The following is a 27,715-nucleotide window of genomic DNA, read 5'->3' on the forward strand; positions in this document are numbered from 1 at the left end:
TGATCATGTTCCAGCCCCAGGCCCCTAGAAGTTACATAGCACAAAATTTTGAAGCTGAAGCTTTAAAATAAGTTACTATTTTCTGCTAATTAAAGCACATACAAACAGCTTTCTCAGCATAAAGTGCAGGGCTCTGACATAAGCTTGTTTTTTCATTAAAATAACCAAGATGGATCTGTGATAAACAGTACTGTGGCATCTTAGAGCCAACTTAGGATCCACTACGAAGCTGTAGAACCCAAGATCCCTAGATTTCAATGGACGCTATTGCTTCAATTTTAAAAGCCAAGTTAATATTAAGTCAAGGAAGGAAGTCTTTAAGGGTGCACCACGAGATGCCTTGCTGTCAGTCTCAAGCCAAGCCAGAAGAGACATTATAGATGCTTCATGGAAGCACTTCCTAACTCTCCTTCCTCCAGCAGAACATGCTGAAGTTGAAAACATCCGGGTGAACAGAAGAGAAAGGATTCCTCTGTCTGAGGCCTCTAACTAATTTAAAAGGGGAAGAGCCCTCTAGCTTCTTCTTGAGAGTGAATGTTGAAAGACAGCACTTATTTCAATGGGAATCTGCTTTGTGGAAAAGGCCACAGTATGGGAGGCACTGAGTCAAAAGAACAAAAATATCTCTGTCTGAATTCAGGAGAAACTATTTTTAAACATGTCTATGGGTTAATACATCAGCATCAGGCTGCAGTAATTAAATACCTGTATTTTAATTGTTTTTCACAAACATTTCCCAAGCTAAAGGTTCTCTCTACTATCAGCAATTTCAGGGAAAATACATTGGTATAGGATTTTTTCCGCACTAAAACACTCAGATTAATACAAAAAGGTATTAGCAAGAGTCTACTTCTAAGCAGATTAATCACAGCACAGTTATATTATAAGCTTTTCATACAGGTTCATTCCATTAAGTAAGATCCTTGAATAAAACGGTTTGCACTAACGCTCCTACACTTTTAATACCTGGACATGATCAGGAGGCAAGGTGCTGTTTACTGTCTCATTCTGAGTCGTTCAAACAGGCATACATTGGTATTACTTACCAGGAGGGCTAATTCTACCATTACTGTTCTGCCTTTGAAGATGTTCTTTGTAGCACACTGAACACATGCCATTTGTACGAGGGTTTCCATAAAATCCGCAACCAGTGGAACAAAGCATAGGCACTTGGCTACGGTTAGTTTCTTGAGCCATTTTCCCTTCTTCTGTAAACCTGAAATTGAAACAGACAACCCAGTACTTAGAGGCTTGAGGAAACCCTTCTTTCACAGTCAACATTTGAAAAACTGGAGTTTCCTATAGCTCAGCAAAAAGAGCTTCTAGAAAAGATGCCTTGTGGGTAACCCAATGCCCTTTCCTAAAAGTCTATAAAGTCTGTCCAGTAACAAAAATACAGCCATATGCATGCTTTGCATCACCCGTGCGTACAGACCCTTCCAGCCCCACCATTTCATGGTCAATACATAGCACACAAAGAAAAGTAATTTTAGAAAATATTCTAGGTATCACTGCTTCTGGCAGTAAGTTAAGGGAAACTAGGCACTTAAGCTGAATTCCTCATGAACCCAGACAGTGTGGATGAGAACTATAAAATCAAAGACAGGCATGGTAACATGCTTACTTACTGCATTATAATTATCAATGAATATGCAAGTCACTAATAGTCAACACATCATTAGTGAAGGACAACACAAGTACTTCCCACAAACCCTGTATCAGGATTTTTCACATGCAAAAAGAAAATCATTCTTTCAGTCAGAAATATTAGACTAGGTACACATACCTCTTCTATACCAATTGTGTGAAAATATACTAAATATCAAGGCAACTCATACAGAATCATAGAATAGCTTGGGTTGGAAGGGACCTTAAAGATCATCCAGTTCCACCCCCCTGCCACGGGCAGGGACACCTCCCACCAGACCAGGCTGCCCAAGGTCCATCCAACCTGGCCTTGAACACCTCCAGGGATGGGGCAGCCACAGCTTCCCTGGGCAACCTCTGCCAGTGCCTCACTACTCTCATGGTGAAAAAATTCTTCCCAATGTCTAGTCTAAATCTGCCCTTCTCCAGTTTATACCCATTCCCCTTACTTCTATAACTGCAGGCCTTTGTAAACAGTTCCTCCCCTTTCTTGTGGCCCCTTCAGGTACTGGAAGGTCACTATAAATTCTCCCCACAGCCTTCTCTTCTCCAGGCTGAACAACCTCAACTCTCCCAGCCTGTCCTCATAGGGAAGGTCCTCCAGCCCTCAGATCATCTTTGTAGCCTCCTCTGGACCCATTTCAACAGCTCCATCTCCTTCTTAGGTTGAAGATTCCAGAACTGTATACCACACTCCAGATGAGGTCTCACAAGAGAGGAACAGAGGGGCAGAATCACCTCCCTCGACCTGCTGACCACTCTTCTTTCGATGTGTCCCAGGATACGGTTGGCCTTCTGGGCTGTGAGCGCACCCTGCGGGCTCATGTTGAACTTCTCATCAACCAGCACTCCCAAGTCCTTCTCTGCTGGGCAGCTCTCAATCACATCATCCCCCATCGTGTACTGAAAACAGGGATTGCCCTGACCCAGGCGTAGGACCTGGCACTTGGCCTTGTTGAACCTCACGAGGTTCACACAGGCCACCTTCTCCAGTCTGCCAGATCCCTCTGGATGACATCCCGTCCCTCCAGTGTGACAACTACACCACTCAGCTTGGTGTTATCTGCAGACTCGCTGAGGGTGCACTCAATCTCACTGTCTATATCATTGATGAAGATACTAAACAGCACCGGTCTCAGTATGGACACCTGAGGGACACTGTTTGTCACAGATCTCCATCTGGACTTCGAGTCATTGACCACTACTCTTTGAATACAATCATCCAACCAGTTTCTTATCCACCGTACTGTCCACCCAACAAATCCATATCTCTCCAAATTAGAGAGAAGGATTTTGTGGGGGATCGTGTCAAAGGCTTTACAGAAGTCTAGATAGATCACATCCATCAGTTTACCCGTGTCCACTGCTGCGATTACCCCATCATAGAAAGCCACTAAGTTGGTCACACAGGATTTGTCCCTGATGAACCCGTGCTGGCTGCTATTAATCCCCTCCCTGTCCTCCACATGCTTTAGCAGAGCTTCCAGGAGGGTCTGTTCCATGATTTTCCCAGGCACAGAGGTGAGGCTGACAGGTCGGTAGTTCCCCAGGTCGTCTTTTCTGCCCTTTTTAAAAATGGGCACAGCGTTGCCCTATATATAACATCCTTGGATTTAGTTTTCATAAACACTGTAAAATTTGTACATTTTATCTCTGGCTTGTAAACATCAGTAGAAATTTGCCACACAAGAAAATTACAACAAATTAAAATTGTTAAGTGTTTTCTGAGCCTCCTAACTATTTTCAAATGGTTTAACTTTTAAATCAATATTGACATTTTTCACCCTGAGTTAAAATTAATTTCCCATTCCCCCTGCCTGCCCCCCCCATATATTCTTGTTCTTTGACGTATCAGTTTTGAAAAAAAGCTTTTCATTAAGAAACTAACTATTAGTTATTTCCTTAGAGATAAACTTAGGTCTACCATTTTATACATCCTGATTAAAACTTAGGCTGAAGCATGGATCATTTTAATTCCTCCTAGTCAAATGAAAGATAAGCAATATTACAGAAAAAAGTCAATCTTTCAAGCTACATCAGTATGTATTTCAAAAGTGATGCAAAGAAAATCCAGAGGAGAAGGAGCTTCAAGATATCTGAACATTCATCAATTGCCAAGTTATAAAACTAGATTAAGTCACAGTAACAAGTACACCAGGGTGAAAAGATTTCCTTTTACGTAAGACACATTTGAAGCCAAATAGAAACAATTTTCCTATTATTTTGTTTTCAGACAAATCTCCTCACAACCACACGCACTGCATTTTGTTTTTATTTCCCCACAGCATATGAAATTGATACCTCACAAGCAAACCTCTGAGTCGCAAAGCTAAGAGCAACACAGAAATGACAGTCAAGTCTTCTGCTTACAGCAGAAAGGTACTCTACTATAAAGATGAAAAAGCATTCAAGATAAGACAAGGAAGGCATATAGGCAACTAGAGAAGAAAAAAAGCCTCTGATAGTATCTTATTCAGCTCCAACCTGCAATTAAGCTTATTTCAGCTGTTTGACTGCACTCCCCCACCCCAAGACAGAAGCATTTGCTTTTGACATACAAAGCCCCCATTGACCTCAAATGACAGCTAAATTTGATTCTGCTGAAGTACTGTACTCACAGCTGAAAGAGTACTTTGATTCCTGCCTTTCTCCAGACAGCCCTTTAGAATGAGGCTGCAAGTAGCATATGTGGGAATTCAATTCTTATGCTGGGCCCAACATCTAGCAAAGCCATTTCAGCAGAGAGTAAATGAACATGAGTTTTCTATGCTTTGGTAACTCAAACTAATTTAAAGATGAAACCTCATGCAAGTCACTCTTAGCACAGAATGTTTAAGATCGAAAGACTACTTAAACACTTGGACAAAATATTTCAAGGGCTAATAGAGATTCAATGTCACAATACAAATACTAATCCTTTTGATTTTAGACAGCAGCACATTAAAAGAATCCTACCATACTAACTTTCAAAATCTGCCATGACTGCCTTTGTGTTCAATAGTTGCCTCAAGCAGCACACAGGAACACAATAACAGCACCAGTTGCTCTTAATGTTCTTACTCCCCAACACAACTGTTGCTGAAGGGACCAGGTGCTAATGCAATCGCAACACAACAGTTTCTAAAGGTGGATGTAAAAAAAAAGTCTGCTCCAATTCAACAAACAAATTGTGAAAGGTACAAAGATGCCCAGACGAAAAACAAGAAAAGCTGGACTGAGTTCCAGCTAAGCCAGTTCCCGGGTTCATTAACCAGTGGATGCTGCTACCAACCAAAGCACAAGCCACTGGCATGAAGCTCCAGAGCACTTAAATCTCCAAGGGGAAGTGCCAGGGATTCTTCTGGAGAGTTTTAATAAAAGCCACAGGAAACGGAAGATCCTTCACTGGCTGCTATTACTTGGGGAATAAAATGGAGAAGAGATAAGATCAAACTGATGCAATGTTATGAAGTCAAATGAGAAGGAAGTTGAGCCGATACAACAGCTTGTTGTGTTCAGGAGGGGCAATCACCCACACTCCCCACACCAGCTCCAGGGTGCGGCTGGACCCTCACTGACTCAATTTGTTCCCTGAACACCAGAAAAACAGGCCATCACCACCACAGAAAGATTTCTGACACTTCAGTGAGCTCAATCAGCTCACACAGAAAATAAAAACAAAAAGAAAAAAGCACTACACACAGAGGAAAAACTCTGGAACTGATGTGAGTGATGACATGTGACCAGGAGGGACAACACACAAGACCACCTCTTTTATCAGCCTGTAAGCTCCTAGATGTGATGGGTGAACTGATCTATCTGAACACTATGGCCACAGAATGCAAAACCACTATAAGAAGCTCCTTCTCCTTGGCTTCCCACTCCTTCTTCCCATGCTTTCCCCCATCACCTCAGCGCCCTCGTGCATCAAAATGAATCAAAGAAGAGATCAAACTTCGAAAACCAATCACTCTATCTTTTGCCAATTAGTTTTAACACTGACTGGTTCCCAAGCTTGCGTTTGTCATGACTGCAGTTTAGGCACGACAGGGTGGGTCTAGCTGAAGACACTTTTCAAACCACTTGTTTCAGCAGCCCAGCAGCCTTAAAACATTAGGACAACCACTGGCCAAAAACAGAGCATTGAAACTGTAAAGGAACAGAGATCCAAGTGCTGGCAGTTCAGGCTGCTGTGCTTCAGACACGCCTCTCCTGTACACATCCACTACTGCATGAGGGCAGAAGCCAAGATGACGCAGCACTGTGCCTTAGGGACTTTTCTTCTTCACCACTCCAGCAGGCAAGAGTCAACCAGCTGCAAGCAGAGCAGCTTGACTGTCCCCATCTCAGCAAACATGAACAGCAACAGAGCACTGAATAACGTTTGAGGGGGGAGTGGGGGGACAGGAGACCTCTCCTCACTCCAGTTCTTGGCTCAGCTTCAGTTTATTTTTGTTTCAAAACTGTCCACAATTCCTCATGCAGGAAGATCCACAGTATCGCCCAGCCCAACCATCACATGAGCCAGTAATAGTGGGCTGTCACTGAAACTGCACCCTTAAAAGCACTATGAAAGGGGTGAGCTTGCTCCTGCAGCTCCCACCCCTGCTGCATGCCCCTGCCCCTTTCTCAAGGCAGCTCAGCTCATCCATCTAATGGAAAAAACAAGAATATTTATTTTGGTGGACTGGAAAGCTTGCTGATCTGACAGAAGACCAAGTCTAGAGCACTGACAGAGTGCAAAGGAAGCAACAAGGCTAAAAATAGGTGACAAGTCTACTGTAAAACGCATCCCAAGAGTATATACTCTATCTGATAGTTTCAAAACTGGTCTCCTAGCTTGACTTTAGTAAAGACTCGAAGCGACAGTAAGGTCTCGGGAACAACACCCCTACATACATGTCCCACTTGGTCTGAAGTGTCACAAAACAAACACAGCTCGTAAAGATGCTGGAAATATATCTAGGTTCTGCCTCTCCCCCTCCAAGCTGCGCTCACACAACATTCATAGGGTCATCCTGTTAACTCTGAATTGTATTCATCTTAAAGAAAACAACCAAACTCTTTACAGTATTTTAAGCATGTTCCCTGCTTTGCTTCACAGTGTAGTTGTATAACCAGTTGTACTAGCGCTAATGAGAAGGCAGGACACCGGAGGGAAGGCCACGGCCTTAAACATTCTCCCCCATCAACATGCAAGCCCAGAACACCCACTTTGTTGAAGAATATGGAATAAACGGCCCTTTTATTAGCTAAAAATTCTGTGCTTAAGACAAAATTACCTCTGATAATTTTCTTCTCAATTCAAAAATATGTACTGTGGCACACAGCTCTGCAGGCTAAGTCCTTTTCCTACAAATTTGATGCTTTAAATCTACCCATTCCTGTGACTCCTGTTACAGAGACAACTTCATGCATCTATAAGGCCTGCTTATTGCTGCTGCTACAGGTCTTACTATTCCCCCTTCACCAGTGTACATCTTCAAAGAGTAAATTATTCTCTGTACCAAGCAATAGCCACAATAAATCATATAAAGGACATTACTGGCTACAAAATGTATATGGAGGTGAAGCTTTGGAAACGCTAAAGCAGGGTAAGTCTTTCAGACATCAGGTTCTCAGGGAAGAATGCCTCCTCTTCCAATACTCTGCAAAACAAGTGACAAAATACTTCTGTACATCCCTTCCCCCCAGAGCAAGCACTGTGTTTGGGATTTTTTTCCCCTCTCCTTCTAACCCTTTTAATTAAATGATTATAGGCTACTATTTTCAAATAAATGATACCCTAAATTTATAGGGCTTCAAATGTTAATCAGTAAGATCAGAGAGAATGGCATTTAACACGATTAAATGCACAAGGTTTAGGAATAATCTCTCTTTTTCTCCTCTCTCAAAGAAAAAAAAAAAATTCCCCACAAAAGCCAGCTTTCTCTTCATCTGTCTTCTCCAAAAAAGGGTCTCTTGAATTCTGGTTGTCCTCATACTTCAAAGTGTGGTAGGAAAAGTGAGCAGAACCTCACAACCACTACACCAGCTGAAGTACAGACTTGTGTTCTGCAAACACTCCTAAAATTCATGACTCATATGAGAAGGATCCCTCCCAAATGTGAACATTGAAGAGACCACCCAAAGAGCATCCTGCTTGAGCTGCAGTACCAAACCAGACACAGTTGGAACCGCACCGATGCCAGCTTTGAAAATGCTTCTGAAAGAGAAAGCAGAGCATTTAGTGTAAGCTACTCTCTTGACTGCCAAAGATCACACTAAGGGACTTCAGCTGACACTCTCCTCAAAGGATGCATCCAGTTTTTATCAAGTGATTAAAATATTCCCTCCTCTATTATATCTGTCTTTATAACAAAGCAGTTCAGCACCGGTACAAATGGTCATTTCCCCCCCACGCTAATGAAGCAAGGAGGAAAAATTGAAAAAATTGTAATTTGTGCTGCTTAAAAACATAAAGCCTTAGCCCATGCTCAAATAAAAGCAAGATACGAGGCTGTGAAGACAAAAATACATTTAATTTTACAGCATGTACTGGTACGGTTATCTGATACCATTTATATTGCCATATGAAAAGTCATGTTAGTAAAAAAAACCCAACAGTGAATAGGAAATGCATTCCTCTGCAGGCTTATCAAAACAACTGGTAAATAAAGGCCTAAGACAAGAGCTCTGTTGAATCTTGTAGAAGTTACCAAAGGAGCAACTACATTCAAGGATACAGCTTCACAGTAGAATTTACAGAGCTACAGCTGCTCTCCAGTGGAGAAGCAGGACACTACTCAGGGTATAAAGCACTAGACTCAGAAATTAACAGCAAGTTACAAAACTGTCCTGTTTTCTATTTTATTCCACTGCTCTCTCCCAAAAGGCCCCCAATTTACATTCATTGAGCAGTCACTTCTAGCTGCCTTAAGGCATTACCATGTCCCAGCAACTTGCTCTGGAGCCAAGAAGAACTTGCAGATTTGAATAGGGGCCTCAGTCATTATAGTTCAGCACAGCTTGCTGGTTGCAGTCAGACCTGTCATTTCATCTACAGCTCACCCCGGTGAAAACACCACAGCTGGTTCAGATTTGCCCCCATAGCTACATGTGTAGTTACACTCTGACACAGTTTCATCAGAATGCTTTGAGTTAAAAAAGTGAATATAGTTAAAGACCAACTATGCAAGCAGATCTATAAGGGCAGTGACCTCTCTGTTCCTGTAGCAGCAGAACACACAGCTGCTGCATTTTTCAAAACACAGGAGTTATCCAATTTCCTCAGCACCAAGAGAATCCATGCATTTTAAAGCCTTCACTTCATTTTGGTAGGCCTCCAGTTTTCTTCCTGCTCACAATTACATACAGCTTTCAGTAGCAATTCAAACTGCTGAAGCAGAATTTATGATTTAATATTGAAAACATAGTATTCAAACTAGTGACCAAAGACTTACGTAAGATATTCTCTCAACTCCCTTGACAAGACATCCAATATCTGCTTACATTTCAGTCCATTCTTGTTGAACAGTTTTTTATTTTTGTTTCATGCATAGACTTATTTTAGGCTAAAATCAAGCATTTATTAGACACCCTTAGCAGAAACTTTACAAGAAGTCAGAAGGAGTTACTCTAAGTAGTCAGCAAGTAAATCCTTCAGTACAAGAACTAAAATATAAAAAAAACCTGGACCCTCGAGAAGGCTACATTCCCTGTACAGGGTCACACCGAGGGGAGGAAGAGAGCCACAAGCATTAAAGTGCAATCTCAGAACTGGCAGATGAACAGAAAAGAGAGAGCTCAGGTCTTAGAAAGGGAAGGTACATCAGCAACTTTCATAACCGAACTGAGCCAGAATATCATACTACCAATGTCACATCATTATACAACCCAGGAACACCTGGTATAGACAAAGCCTCTAGTGTTACAGCATCTATATTGCTAACTACAGCTGTCTGCTCTTGTACTCACGGTTATACAGGGAACAAGAGAACATTTCACTACAACCTCGTCACTCTTACTAGGCAGAACAAAGACGCACAGATTCTACACTGGTATCAGGAAGATCACTGATAATAAGGATTCAGCTTTCTATGCTTGTCTGCACACACTATTAATAGATGTTACTTTGAAACTGTAATTACTACTTGTGGCCACACTCAACCTTCGCAAAGCACGGATTAATAGCACCAAAGATTAACTGCTGTAAAACAGAGTACTCCAGAAACTCTCATTCACCTCATGCAAATCCATCACATTACTTGCAGTGACCACTTAAAGTCTACAAATACAAATCAGAACTATAAGCAAATGTTTCTTATTCAGTTTCTAAGCTTTTTAGTGTAGTTATCAAATCAAATCAAAGGGCAATTCCATTCCACTACTCTACTGTAGATAAATTCTACAAAATAACAAGCGATGTAACAGGTACATTTTATTGACTAGGAGGAACCACCACATTTTGTTTATGTGGGCATTCAAAGAGGCAGAGTACATACAAAAGGAGTTTCATGAAAGTGTTGGAATTCCAGAAAAGTGCCACATAGAGCTACTGGCTTCCACTACATGATGGTGAGGTTTTCACAGGGATGAAAACTATGCTGGAGCACCTGGTAGCTACTGCGACACCTAAAAGTCTACAGCACTCTGTAGAAAGCCTTCAAGAATTTTCCTCCTATTTATCATGCACTTCAATTTCACCCTGAAGTAGCAAAATATAACTCAAGATGCCAAGGATTATCACTGTTGTTACCCACTTGGACTACTTAGTTGTTCAAGACTAACACTGCAGCATGACTAGGCCCTTGCCTAGTATCCAAACTTTGAGAAAGTCAAAGAAATGTCATTTTTTTTCTCAGACAACTTAACAGCCTCTTATTTACTTCCTATTCTCCAGCAGCACAACACATCAGTAGGCAACCCCAGCTAACCCAGGAAGCTCAGGCCCAGGTAAGCGTATAGATGCTTTCAGAAAGAGCACCACTAGCACATTCTCGGTTTCTGTCTCTTCAGCAATGACTATCAGAAAATCTAAGATGACAAAGCCACCTTTCTGGAGAGGTCAACCTGAATGCAAGTGGAAAACAAAACAAAACCAAACCCACACACAACAGAAGTCACTCTTGGGTTCAGAGCAAAAACAGCAAATACCCCTTGGAGCTGGACACAGCTGTTTACAGCGAGACACAACAGGGACCTTCAATAAAGATCACCAGTTACACATTAAAGGCACCAAGAGCAACACAGTAACAATAGCCATTCTGTACAAAGTAAAGATAATTTTGAGCGAATTACAGACCAAGAAAAGTGTACGTGAGAAAAAGAGCGTGTCACATGTTTCAAGAAGCTGATTTTGTACTGGTACCTGTGGAAGAATCATGGTGTCTAAGAGGCATATCTGAGGAACGCAGAGAAGACAACGGTTAACTGCCTCACTGGTCATGCTGTCCTATCCAAAGTGCTGTCTGTCCATACAAAAGCCAGAGGAGAGACCAAGGCGTTTTTCTCTCAAAATGTGAGGTTGTACTTGCTCAGTTTAACCTATCCAGATCACCCAAGATTTAAGGCTAGAGACAGGCTTAGCAGGTCCATTCTCAAAAGACTGCTGCCTATAACAAGACTGCCACAGAAACCTCGCATGAAGTTACACTTGTGACAGAAAATACTTCTAGGCAGTACTCGCTCTGGCGTCTCCACTTAAGAGGAATAAAAATTGAGGAGTTACACCCATTAGAAAATTCAAACCACCTCAGTAATTACTTGTCAGGAGTCTGCTACGTCAATTTGCTCAAACCACAGTTTCCATCATGTGTAGTTGAACCAGTGCTGAGCTGCAGGTACTGCTTGAGGAGCCCTCCTCCTTTCTCTAGAGTTTGTGCTACCTCATAGCTGTACTTCAGCATTAAGGTGCCCAAGCCAAAGACTGCAGGAACCCTCAAGTTGCTCTCTGTATTTCCAGCACAACCCTATGAATTTAGAGTGCACTTGAAATCTGTCAAATTACAGAAATGTCTTCTTTTAAAACACTCTATAATAAGAAAGCTACAATGAAACAGACAAGACAAAGCAACTTTCTGCTCTCTTTGCCATCAGACATTGAAGTCAGTCATTTCAGAAATCAGAGGTTGTGTAAAATTAGAATCAGGAGATTCTAAAATTCTCTAAGTTCCTCTAAGATATCAGACCAAAGTTTAAGGGACACAAAAAGAGGGCAACTCCATAAACTTTGATGCTGTATATTGAAACAGGTTTGGCTTTACATACTGATGAATAATAATCTAAGAAGTATTCTAATACTTATAAGATTACCCATATAATTACTGAAAGAATACAGATTCAGTAATCGCTTCCTTTGAGCTTCAGTGAATAAGTAATCTTCTCTCAATACAGCATGTTTCACTTATTTTAAGCATATCAAACCCAGAAGAGATAAAAAGCGCTTTAACAGGAGTTCCCAAAATAGACAGCTTCTTGTTAGCAAAACACCTGTTGTTGAGAACTGACAGTAAGCACAAAACACATTTTAATTTGTTTTTGTAAACAGCACTATGTAGAATTTTAATTAGCTTATAATGCTACAGTTCTACCATGGGCCTAATGTTAAGAGAAGTCCTGCTGTAGTATTAGGGTTCCCAGCTGCTAATAAAACTATCATCATCAACATCGTCATTTCTGGCCAGGGCATCTTGAATTCAACTTAACTTCCAAGAACATTGTGATTATCGTGCATGATGTGCTGCTCTATTTAGAATTATGCACTATGTCTAATTTAAGTGTTCAAAATTATACAACACCCTTACTGTGGTTTGATGGCAAACTCAACCTAAAGCTCCAGTCTGACCAAACAAAGAGGGTATTTAGGGACAAGTTTTCAGCAAAAGAGGTATAAGTATGATGTGCCCTGTGGCAAAGCTGCATTCCTCATCTTTTGCAATGCACTTAAATTTAGCCAGGGAACTCAAAGGTGCTACTTTATTTTAACCCTAATGCTATTCTAGGGTTTTTTTGTTGTTGTGGATCTTTTTTCCTTAATTATTATTTCAGTCACCAAGAAAGTCGGTTTACATGTTCCCAAAAAAGTTACTGGATGTCTAAATATTGAAATATATCACCCTGTACAAAGCATAGGAAAATACTATACAGCTGATCAGCAGCCACCGGAGCAACCGATACTCATCCATCACTCAATATACTGTCAAGCTTCACTGAAGATACGAATATACCAACTCACTGGTTGCAAAATTAAGTTTTTATCTTCTCTCAGTTTCCTCTTAACATTCACCTTACACTGCCTGAAACACAGCAACGTGTAAACATCCAAGTGCAACCAAGACACATACAGTCAATATTTACATGAAACCAACGCAATGGTTTCACAGTACAGGTAACCTGGGGCTTTAGATACTTCTGCTACACTGTTTCTGGGCCAGGAACTATCTACCTTGATGACTTCATTCTTCAAAAGCTGGTATTGGTTCCTGTATCTGCTTTCTGGTGTAGCTCTACAGTTCTGTGCCAGAACTTCTACTGCAGGAGGAAGGTGAAACTATCTAGTTAGTACCAGAAGCGAACTCGAAGGCATCGTCTCACTCATAACACGAGCTGCACACACCACCAAGAGTTCAGAGTGAAAACTATGGAAGAGTTGCCCTGTGTCAGTCTTAACTGTCCAAGATAGCCCCTTAACTATTAATCTGACACTAAGAAATTATCAGGAATATGCAGAGCATAAGGCAATCTCTCCTTCCTGAAGGTTTCCAAAACTACACCACTTGCTCAGATGGCAAGGTTGTTACACTGTTTAGGAAAAGCTTGAAAACTATTGGAAGAAACTTGATTGAGGACAACTGGCATCTTTCCCACTGCCATCATGGAACAGAAAATAGGGGTTTTTTTTACATTTCTTTCCTAAGCCCATACAGAACATACTGCATGTATTTCAGTTTCCCAACTGACAAAAAAGCCAGAGCTGACAGCTTTTAAGTAGAAGTCTGCATCGCAAACATTGTCCTTTAATTACCAGGGCACCCTTTTTACCTACTAATACTCCAGGTACAACTGTCTTTCTGATAACCAAGCTTACTATTCATTCTGTTTTCAGACAACATTCAGCTATGTGAGTCTGCATTTCTAGTACAACATCTCCCCCCCTTGCTATCCAGAACACTTAGATCAGCAAGTTAAGAGCACAATAGCCTTAAAATAGCATGGCTGGATGCCACTGTCTCCCCATTTATTACGATGGTACCTTTGTACAGAGTTCTTCTACAATTCGACACAGAAAAATACAGCCATAAATGGCTTTAAAGGAGGGACTTGTATCCAAAAGGGGCTAAGCTGTTAAGTACTGCCATGGGATTTCCCCTTTTTCCTCAAGCCACATAAACAGAAATTTGCATTTTAGAAGCATTTTGAACAATAACTCTTTAAGTACATCTGACTCCTCTTTTTATATTCTGCCATAGTGATTGTATTCTGCCAGAGAACAGATGACAAATGACAAAAGTAACAGCACTTTCTAGAGAAAAGAAAACTTACGACATAAAAGAGAATTAGACAAACATAGGAAATGCAAGCCAGATCTCTCTCTAATTATTTTGCTTAGCATATTAAATCCTATATCACTCTTTAGAATAAAGGAAGAGGGAACAAAACCTGTTCACAAGATACTGGACCTCAAATGTCAGCAAGGTGTGGCTTTCTATCACAATGCTCATTCCCTTCCATTCACAAACATTGGCCAACAGAGCTTCTATCAGGAAATAATGGAAAAACAGCACAATATATTTCCATGTATCATGGCGTAAGTTCAGAAAGAAGAGGGAGATCAGCAAGTCCAACGCACTTCTACTTGGCCTGAAGATGCGTTCACAGGCACCACAGCTTCAGCTGCTGCATTACACTAATTCCATAAGCACCACATCCTTCTTATGGCTCAAAAAACAGAAGCCCTAACGCTGTCTCCCAGAAATCTTGTCTCACACTCCCTTTGTGAAGACAAAAAACTTCCATACTACTGCTGAAGAATATTTGTATCCCTTACCTTTAAAAAAAAAAATAATCACCAATTTTAACAAATAACCCTGGGCTTTAACTTTCCCAATTTAACAACTTGATGCTGCTTAAGTAAACCCAGCAGCACACATTTGTTTTCCACTGTAAAGGACACCTTGCTTAAGTTCACCAGATAGAGCTATCAGGCCATACAAAGAAGTTTCAATAAATTTTTCATCTCAGGCCTTGACAGTCTAAGAAATTATTAAGGTGTCAGAGCTGCAGCAAGGACCTGCAGACTGATATTTCAAGCATTCTGATTGTGCAGTGGGGGATGTGAGGTAGAAGATAGGAGGATAAGTAGGTAGCAACTAATCAGGGATTTATTTATATACAGAATGACTAGGTATAAACTTAAGACCATGGGTCACAGTCACATTATGACTTCGCAAAACAACAAGCTAGTTCTTGCAGTAAGAAGCCATAGGTAACAGTCAAACTTTCCACAGACACCGAGTTAGAGAAAAGCAAATGCAAGAAGGCAACACAAACTATTAAGTGACCCAGGAGTGAAATTAGATATATTTTTGTGGCGGCGTTCCAAGTAAGTTTAAGCCACCTGATTACCCATTGCTATGCACAGGAGTTCTATATCGCAATCAAAGTATTAAGTCAAGTTTGACCAGACCTATTAGGAAGGAAAAAAATCCATGGACGGCTCCCAGTCCAGTCCACAACAAATCAAATACTCCTTGATCTCAGCACTAGCCTCAGCCCCTAGTTTGTCATACTCAGCTGACAATGCGTTTGTTGTGTAACTAATAATACACTTACCTTGACCTATTGTTACTCACGCTGCTTTCCTCGTCTCCCAGGATGCTCTAAACAAACCCCATGAAAATACACAGATATTCAGAACAATCCTATTGAGCAATTCTAAAGTCTTTTCCCTAAAACATGTTCCAGGTGAGTCCTTCCATATTACCACTTTTTTTTTTTTCTTTTTTACAAGTTAGTAATTGAACGTTTTTGATATCATGAAACACTGAAATAATCGCTTTTCTAGTTACTTTTCAGCCAGTCAATAGCACCTGTTTCATAACTAATCCTAATTAATACCTACAAAATCACTTTATTCAAGGACTTAACACCAGTATGCAACAGTACATCATACTAGCATGATATTTGGATAGCATAAACCCAACACAAGTCTGGTGAACAGTAACCAAAGTTACCTTGTAAGCTTCTTACCTGATTCTGAAAGAACTACGCACGAAGAACAATCTCCAAACATTTAACACAAAACACAACTACTCATTTTGCCCCTACCTGGATAATGGTGCAGATTCCAAAGCAAGGTCATTCTGTTGCACAGAAAACATTCTGCTACATAACACTCCATTGCATTAAGGCCTCTATTTTATATACAATTTTAGAAAAACTTCTTAAATTCATACATAGGGTAATAGAGAAACAATTTTATCCTTCCTTGCAGTCTGATATCTCCTCTGCCACACCATCCTCAAAACCAGCACAATCAACAACTCCTTAAAAGTTTTCTTCTGACAGTCTAACTCAAAAGGCCTTTTTCCATAAAAAAGTGTGAATATGTCCACTTTGGTATAGAGCAGAATCAGTGCTTCTCTCTTGCCTCTCACCTCCAAATGTAATTTAAAACCTTAACTGGAAAATATCTGCCTTCCCCATGCAATATTCTGCTTTTATCAGCCCAGTTATATTCAATGGCAAACATAGGAAAACTCTCCAACATCCTGACATGTTCAAGCTAATGGTGAAACTTCAGTCCTTATTTAAAAAATCCACATCCAATGCAAAATATTTAAACAAGCTGAAAGCACCTCACTTCTGTCCATCAAAAATACTGCTAGTGAACTCCCACTCCAGTTTGATTATTAAGTTTATATTTGTTACCCTAATCCTTCACACTGATAAAAATGCATTAGCATCATGAATCACAGCACACACCAGTACTGTGCCGTCTTAAACCCCGGGCTAGTAAAACTGTTCAGGTGGTTGCCAGGGCCTGCCAAGTCAGCCACACTGTTTATAGTTTAGTTCTCCAGACACAGGATTATTATGTTTCAGCCTGACAAATACCATATCCTGAAGGTTAGAGTCCTATGATACAAATACATCATGACAGGGCAGAATGACCAAGTAGTGGTGGTCTTCAGTGTGGAGATGCTTTCAGCCTCTGCACGATTGCTGAACCATTAAGTTAAAGCAAAAGCTGTGCATTTAATAAAACTGCTGCTTAAAAAGGAGCTATTTTTAGGAAATACTCAAACATGATCATTCATTTATCTAAGTAAAACTCAAAAGATTGTCTTTAGTTATCTAAATGGAGCAGAAGATGGATCAAGTTAGGATTTAACTCATTTAACTCTTAATGAATAATTTAATAGCCAAAAAAAGTTACTTTTCAAATGTAAAAAAAAAAATCAGTTCCTGTCCACAACTGGGCAACGAACAAAAAAATCGACAACTTGATCGAGGAGAAATTATTTTTGCACAATCAAAGCTTTGTTTTTGCTAATCTCTATTTAGCTGAAAAGCCCTATAAACACAGTTGGAAGAAGGGATCTGTTAAAAATATATCACCCCACCCCTTCAATTAAAGGCTTATGACACATCTGAGACACTGAACAAGAACAGGGAAGGACTTAATGTTCCTGATATTTCTAAAGGTAAAAAAAAAAAAAATAAGCAGGTTTAAAAACCCCAAACGTTTCATGCCTCTGTTACACAGATTTTAAAGCAAGAACAGGTCCAAGCTATTTATATTCCTTTGTAGGCCATGTGTAATTAACTGCTTATTTTCACAAAACCTTTTACAGCGTCAACATCACCAGTCAGATCATCCGCCCCACCCAGACTGAGCTCCACACCACAGGAGGCCAAGTAGCTCTGTGAGGAGTCCCTGTATCTGGAGGAGAGGGCTGGCCCTCCAGCTCCAATCTTTCCCCTGCAACAGCCCAGCTGTGATCACAGAATCACAAGGTTGGAAAAGACCTCCAGGATTATCAAGTCCCACCAGCTGATGATCAGCAGCTCCTGAGCTCACTCCTTCACCTTGTCCTTCCTGGAAACTGCAAGGAAACCAGTTACAGGCCTAACCCTGAGCCTAAAACTATGGGGGAGATGTCCCTCGTTTTTATATATATAGCTGGAACTCTCTAGGTCAACATTATTCCTCTCCCTCTCTCCCTTCTGCCTTGGGCACACAGCAATTAGTAGAAATGATCACTTAACCACTTGGGGAACAGGAGGAAGAAGAGGAGGGGAAAAGAGCCAGTTGGGTTGGCTCGAGCCACTAATTGGAAACAATTTAAGCTAGTCCAGCTGACTTCGCCTCCAGTTCTCACAAGATCCACGCTGCTGGAAAAGCGGCAGGAGGCCCCTGCGTGACGCACAGGGCACTCAACAAGCAGGGATCTGAAGCCCAGGTCACCGTTGCGGGATGGACGCCTGCCCTTCCAATGGCTCCAGGCACATTTTACAAAGATTATCCCACGGGAGACACACTGCCCTCTCTAAGTAGTATTGAACAAAACGAGAGCGCAGGGTTACCACCCCAGCACACCGTAGGCCACCCACTTCATGACACTGGAAGCACCACCAGCAGCTGGTGGATTGCAGAGCACAGATTCCCTTTGTCTCATAGAGCTGAAATGAAATTTGGTCCTGCGTTTTGTACACAGGTTTACAATCGCTTTAAGAATCTCTTATTCACAGAAATGTATGTTCCATCCTGGCACAAGAAGCAGACACATAAATCCCACAGCACACAACATATTCACAATGTTTAAGATCTGCAGATGGAGTGTGTGCAAGAGAAGGTTTTATGAACAAGAAATGCTGGAACAACCAATTGCCATGCGGGGACAACACGGGTCCTGCCAGCAATGGCTTTGAATGCAGGCAAGAAACATTTGCTGTAGCCTGAATACAGAAGTTGTACAGCTGTGCCAGCAAAGTGGTGTGTTTATCCTTTAGGGCAGATTTGCTTTCTACAAACAGCCTGCATTAGAATTGTATACATGTGGTGAGAGAATCGAGCGTTTCACTTGTGTGTTGAATAAATCAGGGAAATTGGTCCCAGATAATAAATCTTTCCTAAGTTAGTTGGGGGGCAGAGGAGACCCGAGAAGAACGGCTACTCAGTCACCGAGCAGTATATACCCAAGTTGCCTCATGTATTCAGCTTTTTTCCTGTCCTAAGCAAAACCAGCTTTTGGCTAAATGTAGTGTTTAACAGCACACACATACTTAACTTCACTTCCTTTTGTTTAAGGAAGTGCAATACACACACTCATAATATAAATTTAAAGAATTTACAGCAAACTATACTATTCTTCTTGCCCTCACTTCTGACCCAGCCACTCAGCCTACACCTAATATCACTTTTAAGTTCAGAAATTAATCAAAGTCCAGGTATTTAAACACTTATACATCCCAGTCTTAAGTATCTCCCCGATACAGATGATCTGGCCCACCTTTCAGCTGGAAGAACATATACAGTCACTGCTCATTCTAAAGCAGTATTCCCAGGGTTTAAAAATACTACGAACAGATAAAAAACAGCTAGCAGGCATGAATTAGTAATTCAGACCTATAAGCCACTGGAGCATGGCAAGACGCCAGCGTGTCAAGACAATGACATATATATAAATAAGTAATCCATCCTCAGCATTTTGGTAGAAAACAAAATGGCTCAATGTACAACCGAAAGAACAAGGTATACTTCAATAACCACACTTGTTTACTTTCAGTAAAGGTCTAAGCAATTGCTTTCCACTGTCATGCGGAAGATTGCTCAATTTTCACATCCATTCTTGTATCATCTTGACTAATCACAGAAATCCCATCCAACTCCTCAGACTCAACAAGTACCAGGGCCGCAAGTATTTCTTTCGAATTCCCAGAAGCAGCTGTATACGGACACGAGAGTCTTTAAAAATACCAGGAAATATTTAGGGAAGTAAGAAAATACATTCCCCGTTCTGAATGCGGCCTCATCTGACTTACTTGTCAGAGACAGAGGAAGGATGACAATAAAAGAAAGTCTTCATTCTCATCAGATCCCCTGCTTCCTGACTCGCCACTTCCTGCTCTCCTCCCTCTCACCCCATCCCATGGCACCCATGGCAAATCGTACTTTTCCTGTTCCTGAGGACCTTTCAGATGCGGAAAGTGTCACTGAAAATACCATATGTGATAAACCTGGAAGAGAAACCGAAAATAATCCGCCCTCAGTGAAAACATCTGCTATCATCGGGCAACGCAGGATTCAAAAGAGATTCTGACCAATTCCAAAGAAGAAAAATCTCCCTCCCCTTTTTAGGGGGGCTTGAAGGGTAGTGGCGGCAACACAGGGCAATAACAGTTAATTTTCCTGCCTGCGTTTGTAATCGGAGCTCTGTCAGACCCAGGTATTCTGCAAAACTGATTAAAAAATAAGGGAAAAATTGCAATGCTATACGTATTTTTTACAGATCTTTGTTCTAAACGCTGAAGACCTGCGAGACGTTGATCTCATCAAGAACGAAGACACAGACAACAGCCCAGCCGCCTCCAGCGATACAACAAAAGACAATTTAAGACAAATGACTTGGAGCAAACGCTATCACTGAATAAGCCCACAGCAGCTGTCATAATTAGTTAGCTCAAATCCCATCCGAATCAGAGAAGTTAAGAGTTAAAATCGAGCTCTCTTCCTGTAACATTGTGTAACTCCAAACCAGCAGCATAATCCTCGCTATTTTAGAATTAACGTTTCTCCAGGAGATAAGGTGGAACGACTCGATCCTTCCACAACAGGCAAACCGGCGCGAGCCAACAGATGACAAAAGAAACTCGGTCAAGTTTGAGCCTCTCAGCACCTTATTTCCTGCCTAAAGAGCCTTTTGTTCTGCTTCCCTGCATAAATGTTAATGTTCTGCCACCATTAGGAAGCGAAACAATGACCAAACGCCCCACGCACGTGCGCTGCACCGCCCCGGGGGCCGAAATAACGCCCCGCGACGCGATTAGAACCGCAAAATTCCTACCGACGAAATCTCCACAATTTTTCTGTTTGCTTCACCCCAGATTAACTTCACTTGGAGCCGCTTCGGCGCAGCCGAGCCTGGGCGCGGAGCCCCGCCCCCCCCGCGCTCATTGGCTGAGCCGGGCTAAGCCCCGCCCACCAGGCCAGGCTCCGCGCTCCCATTGGCCGAGACGAGACAAGCCCCGCCTCCCCGGCCAGGCTCCGCGCTCCCATTGGCCGAGCGGCGTATCCATTATTTAAAGAACTTTTCCTCGGTAGCAGGTTAGGCTGGGCTGGGTAGAACCCGCTGGTTCTTAAAGGGACAGGGACGAGCCGCCTCCTCCCGGCCAAGCGCCGCCCCGAGGCTGCCCCAGCGAGGGCAGCGGGGCCGGAGGCTCCGGTCCCACCCGGCGCGGCTGCTCCCCCCGCCGCGGCGCAGCTAACGGGATAAAATTAGACGCGGGGCCCCAGCCCAGGCGCTCCCAGAGCGACCGGAGATGCCCCGGGAAGGCAGGCGCGGGGTATGAGCGGGTGACCCCGGCTGGAAACGCGCCGGGTCGCCGGTTGCGAAGACTTCTCCCAGTTTAAAGCGTGAGTCAGCAGAAGAGCAGCTGGGCAGGAAGTGACTCTCTCCATCTCGCACGGTACCACGGCTCCCGCCAGAAACTTTTTGTGCTTATTCAGGCTTCGCTCGGCTGAAGGGATTTGCAAGGTTCTATTCCCGTTGTGACAACCGGGGCGCAGCTTCCCCCCCAGCCCAGACCCGCCGCGCACACGGAAAGTGTTGGTGCCCTGCGCCCCACACGGGGATGTGGGGAGAGCCTGGCACACGCTCAAGAAGTGTAAAAACAAAACAAGGCTTAAGAAATATTAAACAACTGCAGGTATGACAGCTCGTTTGAGAAAAACCTTGCCCCATTCCAAACAGACAACACGGGGAAGAGCCAGACAGTGAGTGTGCCCTCCTGCACCCACAAAGGATCATCATCATTGCACAAAACTCGCTGGTTAACGAGGCTGACCTGTACACTAAACCCATGAAAATGTCCTCACAGAATCACCAGGTTGGAAGAGACCCACCGGATCATCGAGTCCAACCATTCCTATCAAACACCAAACCGTGCCCCTCAGCGCCTCATCCACCCGTGCCTTAAACACCTCCAGGGTCTAAACATATTAAGCTAGAGGAAGACACAGCACGTGTCAACACGTAAGCGTGTTTGGGTTCGGTTTGTATGGTGCAGGGGGATGAGGAAAGAAAAAAAGAAAAAAAAAAAAAAGGAGGAAACTCCCTTGTTTCTGGTTCTTGCCACCTTTCCTCCAGCCCTCCCCTACTGCCTACATCACAAAACTGGTGTTTGTTTTAACGTTGCCAATGCAAATTAATCAAGTCCAAGACAGTTTAACACAGTGTTTTACTGCAAATACCATCTAAAGGCAGGGAAATATTTACAGCCAAGTTCTCCCTTCAGTTGAGATACATACACCAAAAAGAGCATAAGAAACACCTTCAGGAAAGACTTCCAATTCCTTCAAAAGAGTCAAATCTCATGTTTTGTATTACCTTCTATTTTAAAGCAATCTATCACACCGTAAATCCAAACAAGATTGAAAAGCAGCACTTCATATACATGTAACTTAATAAGAATGAAAAGATAAAAAGATACAAGAACAGAATTAACAAGACTTACATCATTTCACCTACAGAACCTAAAATACAAGCTGAAAGAGCCACCCTTTAACCAGTACACCCGAATTCACTGCCTTGCACAATGCAGTACAGCAAGAAGTTAATCAGGTCCCTTGAGGATAATTGTGAGGCCATACTTACGTGACACTTTTGACCAAACATTATCTAAGCAATCAAAACCGAGAACATAGTTCATGCAAATAAAACATACCAGTAAAGCATCCTCCAAGTATCTCAGTAACCAATCTCGGAAAGCTTCAATTTAGAGCACATTAACTTTAGACCCACAAAACCAACAGCAAAAGTCACAAACCTTATCAACCAAACTGCCTAGTGGTAGAATGTGGCACACACCCCTAAAGTCACTGTTATTGTTTGGATACTTCCAAAAGGGGAGAAAAGAAAAAAAATTTAAAAAACAGGTATACACATTACCTCAACGCTCTCCAGCTCTGTATGCTACCACAAAAGTCTAGGCACCTCACAACTGCCACAGTGATGAAAAGTACTTTTTATCATCAAACAGCCCACACTTCAGCTTATGCTTCTGTTACACAGGCAACTAGCAGCTCCTTATCACTACAAGGGAGAAGTTTCATCCCTTTTTCTCCCCACCTTTCCCCTCCCAGTCACGCAGTCTGGCCCGCTCCCTCAGCCCAGCTCTGGAGCTCATCAGACTCCTCCACCTGCCTCCCAGTCACTGATCTGGCAGAAGTTTGGCCAGCTTCACAGAAACAAGAGCACGACTTACCAAGAGCATAAGGGGAAGAGCAAAGTAGATTCTCCTCTATTCAGCCCTGTGACCTTCTAGATTTGCTTACCTTACCTCACTTAAAACCAAAAAGAGCACCCACACAACACAAAACTACCATACTAAGAATGCTCAAAGATCCCCCAAGAGTGTGAACTGGGGTATCAAAACTAGTTTCACAGCTGACCCGACCTCACTGGATGGGAAATCATGGGTAAACATCTGTAGCTGGACGGTGGTAATCCAGACATTAAAAAATTCCTATTCAAGTTATTATCCCTTGCTGAAGGAAACCTAGTCAAATTAGACATTAAAAAGCCTAATTTATAAGCTCAGTTTCTGCACATAACCCACCAATTTTCCCTGTAAAAACACACATGTGGAGCACCACTTTAAGGTCCAGGCTCAAGTTATGCCTTTGTTACTCTTACAGTATCTGTGTAATGCAGAAAAATCCAAAACAGCAGATAGCAGCTGCAAGTACATGAAACGGGGAAGCCTTGACAGCAGAGTGAAAAAGATTCAGTCTGCTGCCACTGAACTTTGCACCAAGGACAGTAACAAGAGAAAGCACCTGACTCTCATTTGACTATTGTAATCATTGAACAGCTAAAGGCCATTTGTTCTACAATCTTACACATACAGAAGACAGCAAGTTTGGAGGACTTGACAGCTCAAGAGATCAAGAACAGAGCCTTTCATCTTTAAGTCACCAGTTCAAAAGACCAGAATAGTAGCGATCAAAAGCTACATGGGATAGCTGTCTGGGGATTAGATGAAGAGATGGTTACTCGCTGTCCAGTTCCCAACAGATCAGCACAAATCACAAGAGCTTTCTTCAGGATTTTGCACCTGTTTTTCCACAGTCTTGAATACATAACACCTCCTGGATTCTGCACATGTTAATAAGTAGCAAAGAAACTGAACTGCTGCATACACACACTGAACTTGCACTGCAGAAAAGGACTTTACCCTCTGGTTGTCAATTATGACTACAGCACTACAGCATGTGCTGATTTTTTTATTATTATTTTTAAACAATTAGAGCTCTGACTTTTAGCTTTATTATTATTAGAGATGGCTTTAAAAGTAATATTTAGCTTCCCATTCCTTTCACATCCTCAGATATTGCGATCCTCTGTTGTAAACAATAGTTCTCATGCATTTCCAAAACTGTCTTATATAGGAAGTTTATCAATTTTGAAAGCACATCACTGTAAGAATTTCAGAACTTTGGCATTTCAGAAATGATTGAGAGACATCAGTAATCTTTTTTTTTATCAAATCTAAACAATATAAGCTACATGAGGGCCATAACAATTTAAGTACATGACAGGGGAGAAATCCCTGTGCAATAAACAAACTTTTCCTTTCCATATTCTTATATTCTTCCTTTCCAACCTGACTTCAGTTTTAAAAAGTGTGCAAAAGTACCTGGAATTTCCAGGCTGGATAGGCAATATGAAAACAAGTACAGAGTGTATGTTGACTGAAGGCTTTGGAGCGCAGGTTCATTGTCCTGCTACAAACACCACTACCAAAAAACCATTTTTCTACACAACCCAGCACAACTATGAAACCAATAGTTCCATAGTTCTTAGTAGCATATTACTTCCTGAGAATTAAGTTTCTGATGAAACTTCAGTATCCTTAGGAATAACTAAGGAGGCCCTCGCATACAAAGAATTCAGCCTGCTGTTCCAGGAGTCTAGAGAACACATACCAGACAGATGAGATTTTTGTAATCCTGAAGGACTTTGAGATTTCCCTTGCTGCTATCAATCCAAGATACACTGCTGCACTGCAACAATCAAATCTGGAAATAACAAAAAGGTGCATGCAGTAAATAGCAGGTCGTTATCAGAGAGGACTGGTTAGTTGCCTGGAGAGCAGTGCAGATACACCAGACACAAACACATCCCCTGGAAGTTTTAGCAACTATCTCAAGCCACTCAAAGCTCAGCTAACCTGAAAACATAAAGTTCATCCACATGTTGAATTCCAACTGCTTCCTTCTATGTAGGAAATAAGCCATTAAGAGAATCGCCTTCCTCCTCCCACCTTATCTCCTGGCCTATAAATCTGCACATGCTTAACAGGTCTTCATCAGCCTCAGCAGTGGCCACATTGGCTTGGTTTGGGGGGTTTCTTTGTTGTCTGGAGTTTTTTGTTATATTGTTTTGTTGTTTGAGGCTTTTTTTTTTTTTAAATCAGGTCATAGAATTATATCTTGGACAGCTGCACCAGCAAGGACTCCAGTGGTAGATGGTCACATTGCTTGCTTCAGTGGGAATCCTTGAGACCAGATCTAGACATTTAAAGAGACTTTTCCTTGACATCAGATATCCCTTGGGTGAAAAAAAAAAAAAAGCTGCATAGCTACTAGCTGCCAAGAAAACAGAGCCAGAAGTTTGTATACTTGCAATTGTCTCGCTGGTCAGACTGATTAATATAGCTGTTACAAAAGGACACACTTTCACAGAAACTGGGATTACCTTTATCTGTAACCATAGCAACTTTTCAGTAGTTTGTGTTAAAGATACTCTCCTGATAACTTGCCACTATCTCTTTCAAGCTATTTGTGTAAGGTTTTGAATGTGCCATCCCAGGCCACAAAGTAACAAGTGGAATCCTAAACTTACACTCTTAGCTCATACTCTGAAAAGCGTAACATGCAAAGTTGTTCATTTTTGCCATAAATTCATGCTTAGTAGAGAAGTAAATGTTATTATTTTTATATGATTCATAGTTTTGTAAGACAAAAAGTATTTTAAGAGCTAGCCTATGAAATACAAACGGGATAATTCCTTCAACAGTGAAGAATTTCCTCCTCTCTATCAGGAAAGTTGTAAACCCAAGGAGTTATGCCACTGATATGTCACTGACTTTGATGCTCAGCTTGATAAGGAACAAAAATCCTCCCCAAACACAGTTATTTTGGCCTCAACAAATATGACAGATCAGAAAGAGCCAGTCCCCTTGTTCTAGGTTTGGCGATAATTAAAATAAAGAACAGGTGTAGATACCTCAGCAAGAGATACACAAACCAGGCAAAATTCAAAGAGCAAAGCTATAAAAGTTAAAGGAAAGACAGGAAAGAGACTAAGGAAGGCATTGAGACATTTGCTTCCTCAAATGTTGAGTTACCATCACCCACAGTTCAGAAGAGAATTAGCACTCCGTGGAAGAAATAATTTAACGTCACATTAGACAAACAAACTTATTTGCTTGGAAGCAGGAGGAGGAAGAGAATAGTTTGGTTGTTTTTTTTTTTTTAATTCCCTCTAAGGTTCATAGGGCAGCTCACCAAGCTGCACCTTCTCTCTCCAGTGCACACGACCAGCCTGGCGAAGTTAAGATGCAAGCACGGATCCTTAGGAGAATGAAAGGACCTCAGCGCGCTGCCTGCTCCCTGTGACTCTTACGCAACGACATCTGTTGTCGGACAGGCCTGGACAAACACCCAGGGAACGGACCCCAGGACCCAGCGGTGCGCTCGCAGCCGGCCCGGGCAGGGGGAGAAGGGGCTCCCGACGCCTCCACGTTACATCAGCTCATTCGGGGGAAGCGTCTGCGTTTCACCGTCGTTATTGGCAGCGAGATCATCGAATCATAGCGCGGTTTGGCTTGGAAAAGACCTCAAAGATCACCCAGTTCCAACCCCTCTGCCACGGGCAGGGCTATTTTTAAGCCTCCCCCATCCCACCGCCCTCCAGAGCGCAGAGGCGACGCTCGCACAGCGTTTATCTCCCGCTCCGGGCTTTCTGCCGGGCCTAGGAGCAGCCCAGCCCGGTTCCACCGCGCAGGGCGAAGCCTCGACAACAACTTTCCGTACAACAAAGCGCCAGGCGGTGCAGCCCGAGCCCCCGCCTCCCCCGGCAGCCCCCGCAGCCCCCGAGCCCGGGGGCAGCCGAGGGTAGCCGCGCCGCCCCCGCCTCTGCGCCCGCAGCGGAACAACCGCGGGGCCGGCCCGCCTCGCCCCTTCCCCCCAAGGACACGAGTCCAAACCCCCCTGCCCCGGGATGGCCCCCCCGCACGCAGCCGCGGAGGGGAAGGAGGGAGGGAACGACCAAGAAAGGAAAGGCCGAGAGGGAGCCCCGCGGAGGGTCCCGCCGCGCTCGCTCACCTGCCCGGCCCCGCCGCGCCCGCCGGCACCGCTCGCTCCGCACCAAACTTTTTTTTTTTTTTTTTTTTCCCCCTTTCTCCGTGTTTCGTTGCCCTCGGAGTGACGCGGGCGGGCGCTGATTGGCCGAGGCGCGGAAGGGAGGCCGCGAGGAGGAGGAGGAGGAGGTGGGCGGCGCTACGTCCCGCGACTGCTGATTACAAGGGGACGGCGGCGACGTGAAACAGCGAATTCTATTTAAAGGGACAGCGGCGCGCACGGAGCTCCCCCTCTCCTCGCCTCCCCCCTACGCTGAGAGTGACCCGGTGCGAGCTGGGGTGGGGGGGGGGCGCTGGGCGAGCGAGAAGCCATGGGGGTGGCGAGCTGCTCCCCTCCAGCCCGTGAGAAGATAATCACAGAATCACTAGGTTGGAAAAGACCCACTGGATCATCGAGTCCAACCATTCCTATCAATCCCTAAGCCCCTCAGCACCTCGAAGATGCCCCTCTCTCACCGCC

General features: G+C 42.9%; 1 protein-coding gene across 3 annotated transcripts in view; it reads right to left on the reverse strand.

Moving 5' to 3' along the window:
* Nucleotides 1-27,313, reverse strand: part of ZFAND6 (zinc finger AN1-type containing 6) — a 37,413-nt gene extending 10,100 nt beyond the window's left edge. The window contains exons 1-3 of one of the 3 annotated variants that reach the window (XM_069867277.1): nt 27,226-27,244; nt 24,818-24,913; nt 1,047-1,216 (exon numbers count right to left, since the gene is read on the reverse strand). In XM_069867277.1, the coding sequence (XP_069723378.1) occupies nt 1,047-1,197 (151 nt within the window). In that variant the 5' untranslated portion in view covers nt 1,198-1,216; nt 24,818-24,913; nt 27,226-27,244. Of the gene's footprint in view, nt 1-1,046; nt 1,217-20,675; nt 20,775-24,817; nt 24,914-27,220 lie in introns of those variants that run through there. The other 2 variants (XM_069867278.1, XM_069867276.1) reach the window with 2 other exon arrangements.
* Between the last annotated feature and the right edge of the window lie 402 nt (nt 27,314-27,715).

The sequence above is a fragment of the Phaenicophaeus curvirostris genome, chromosome 12 (assembly GCF_032191515.1).
Source record: "Phaenicophaeus curvirostris isolate KB17595 chromosome 12, BPBGC_Pcur_1.0, whole genome shotgun sequence".
NCBI lineage: Eukaryota > Metazoa > Chordata > Aves > Cuculiformes > Cuculidae > Phaenicophaeus > Phaenicophaeus curvirostris.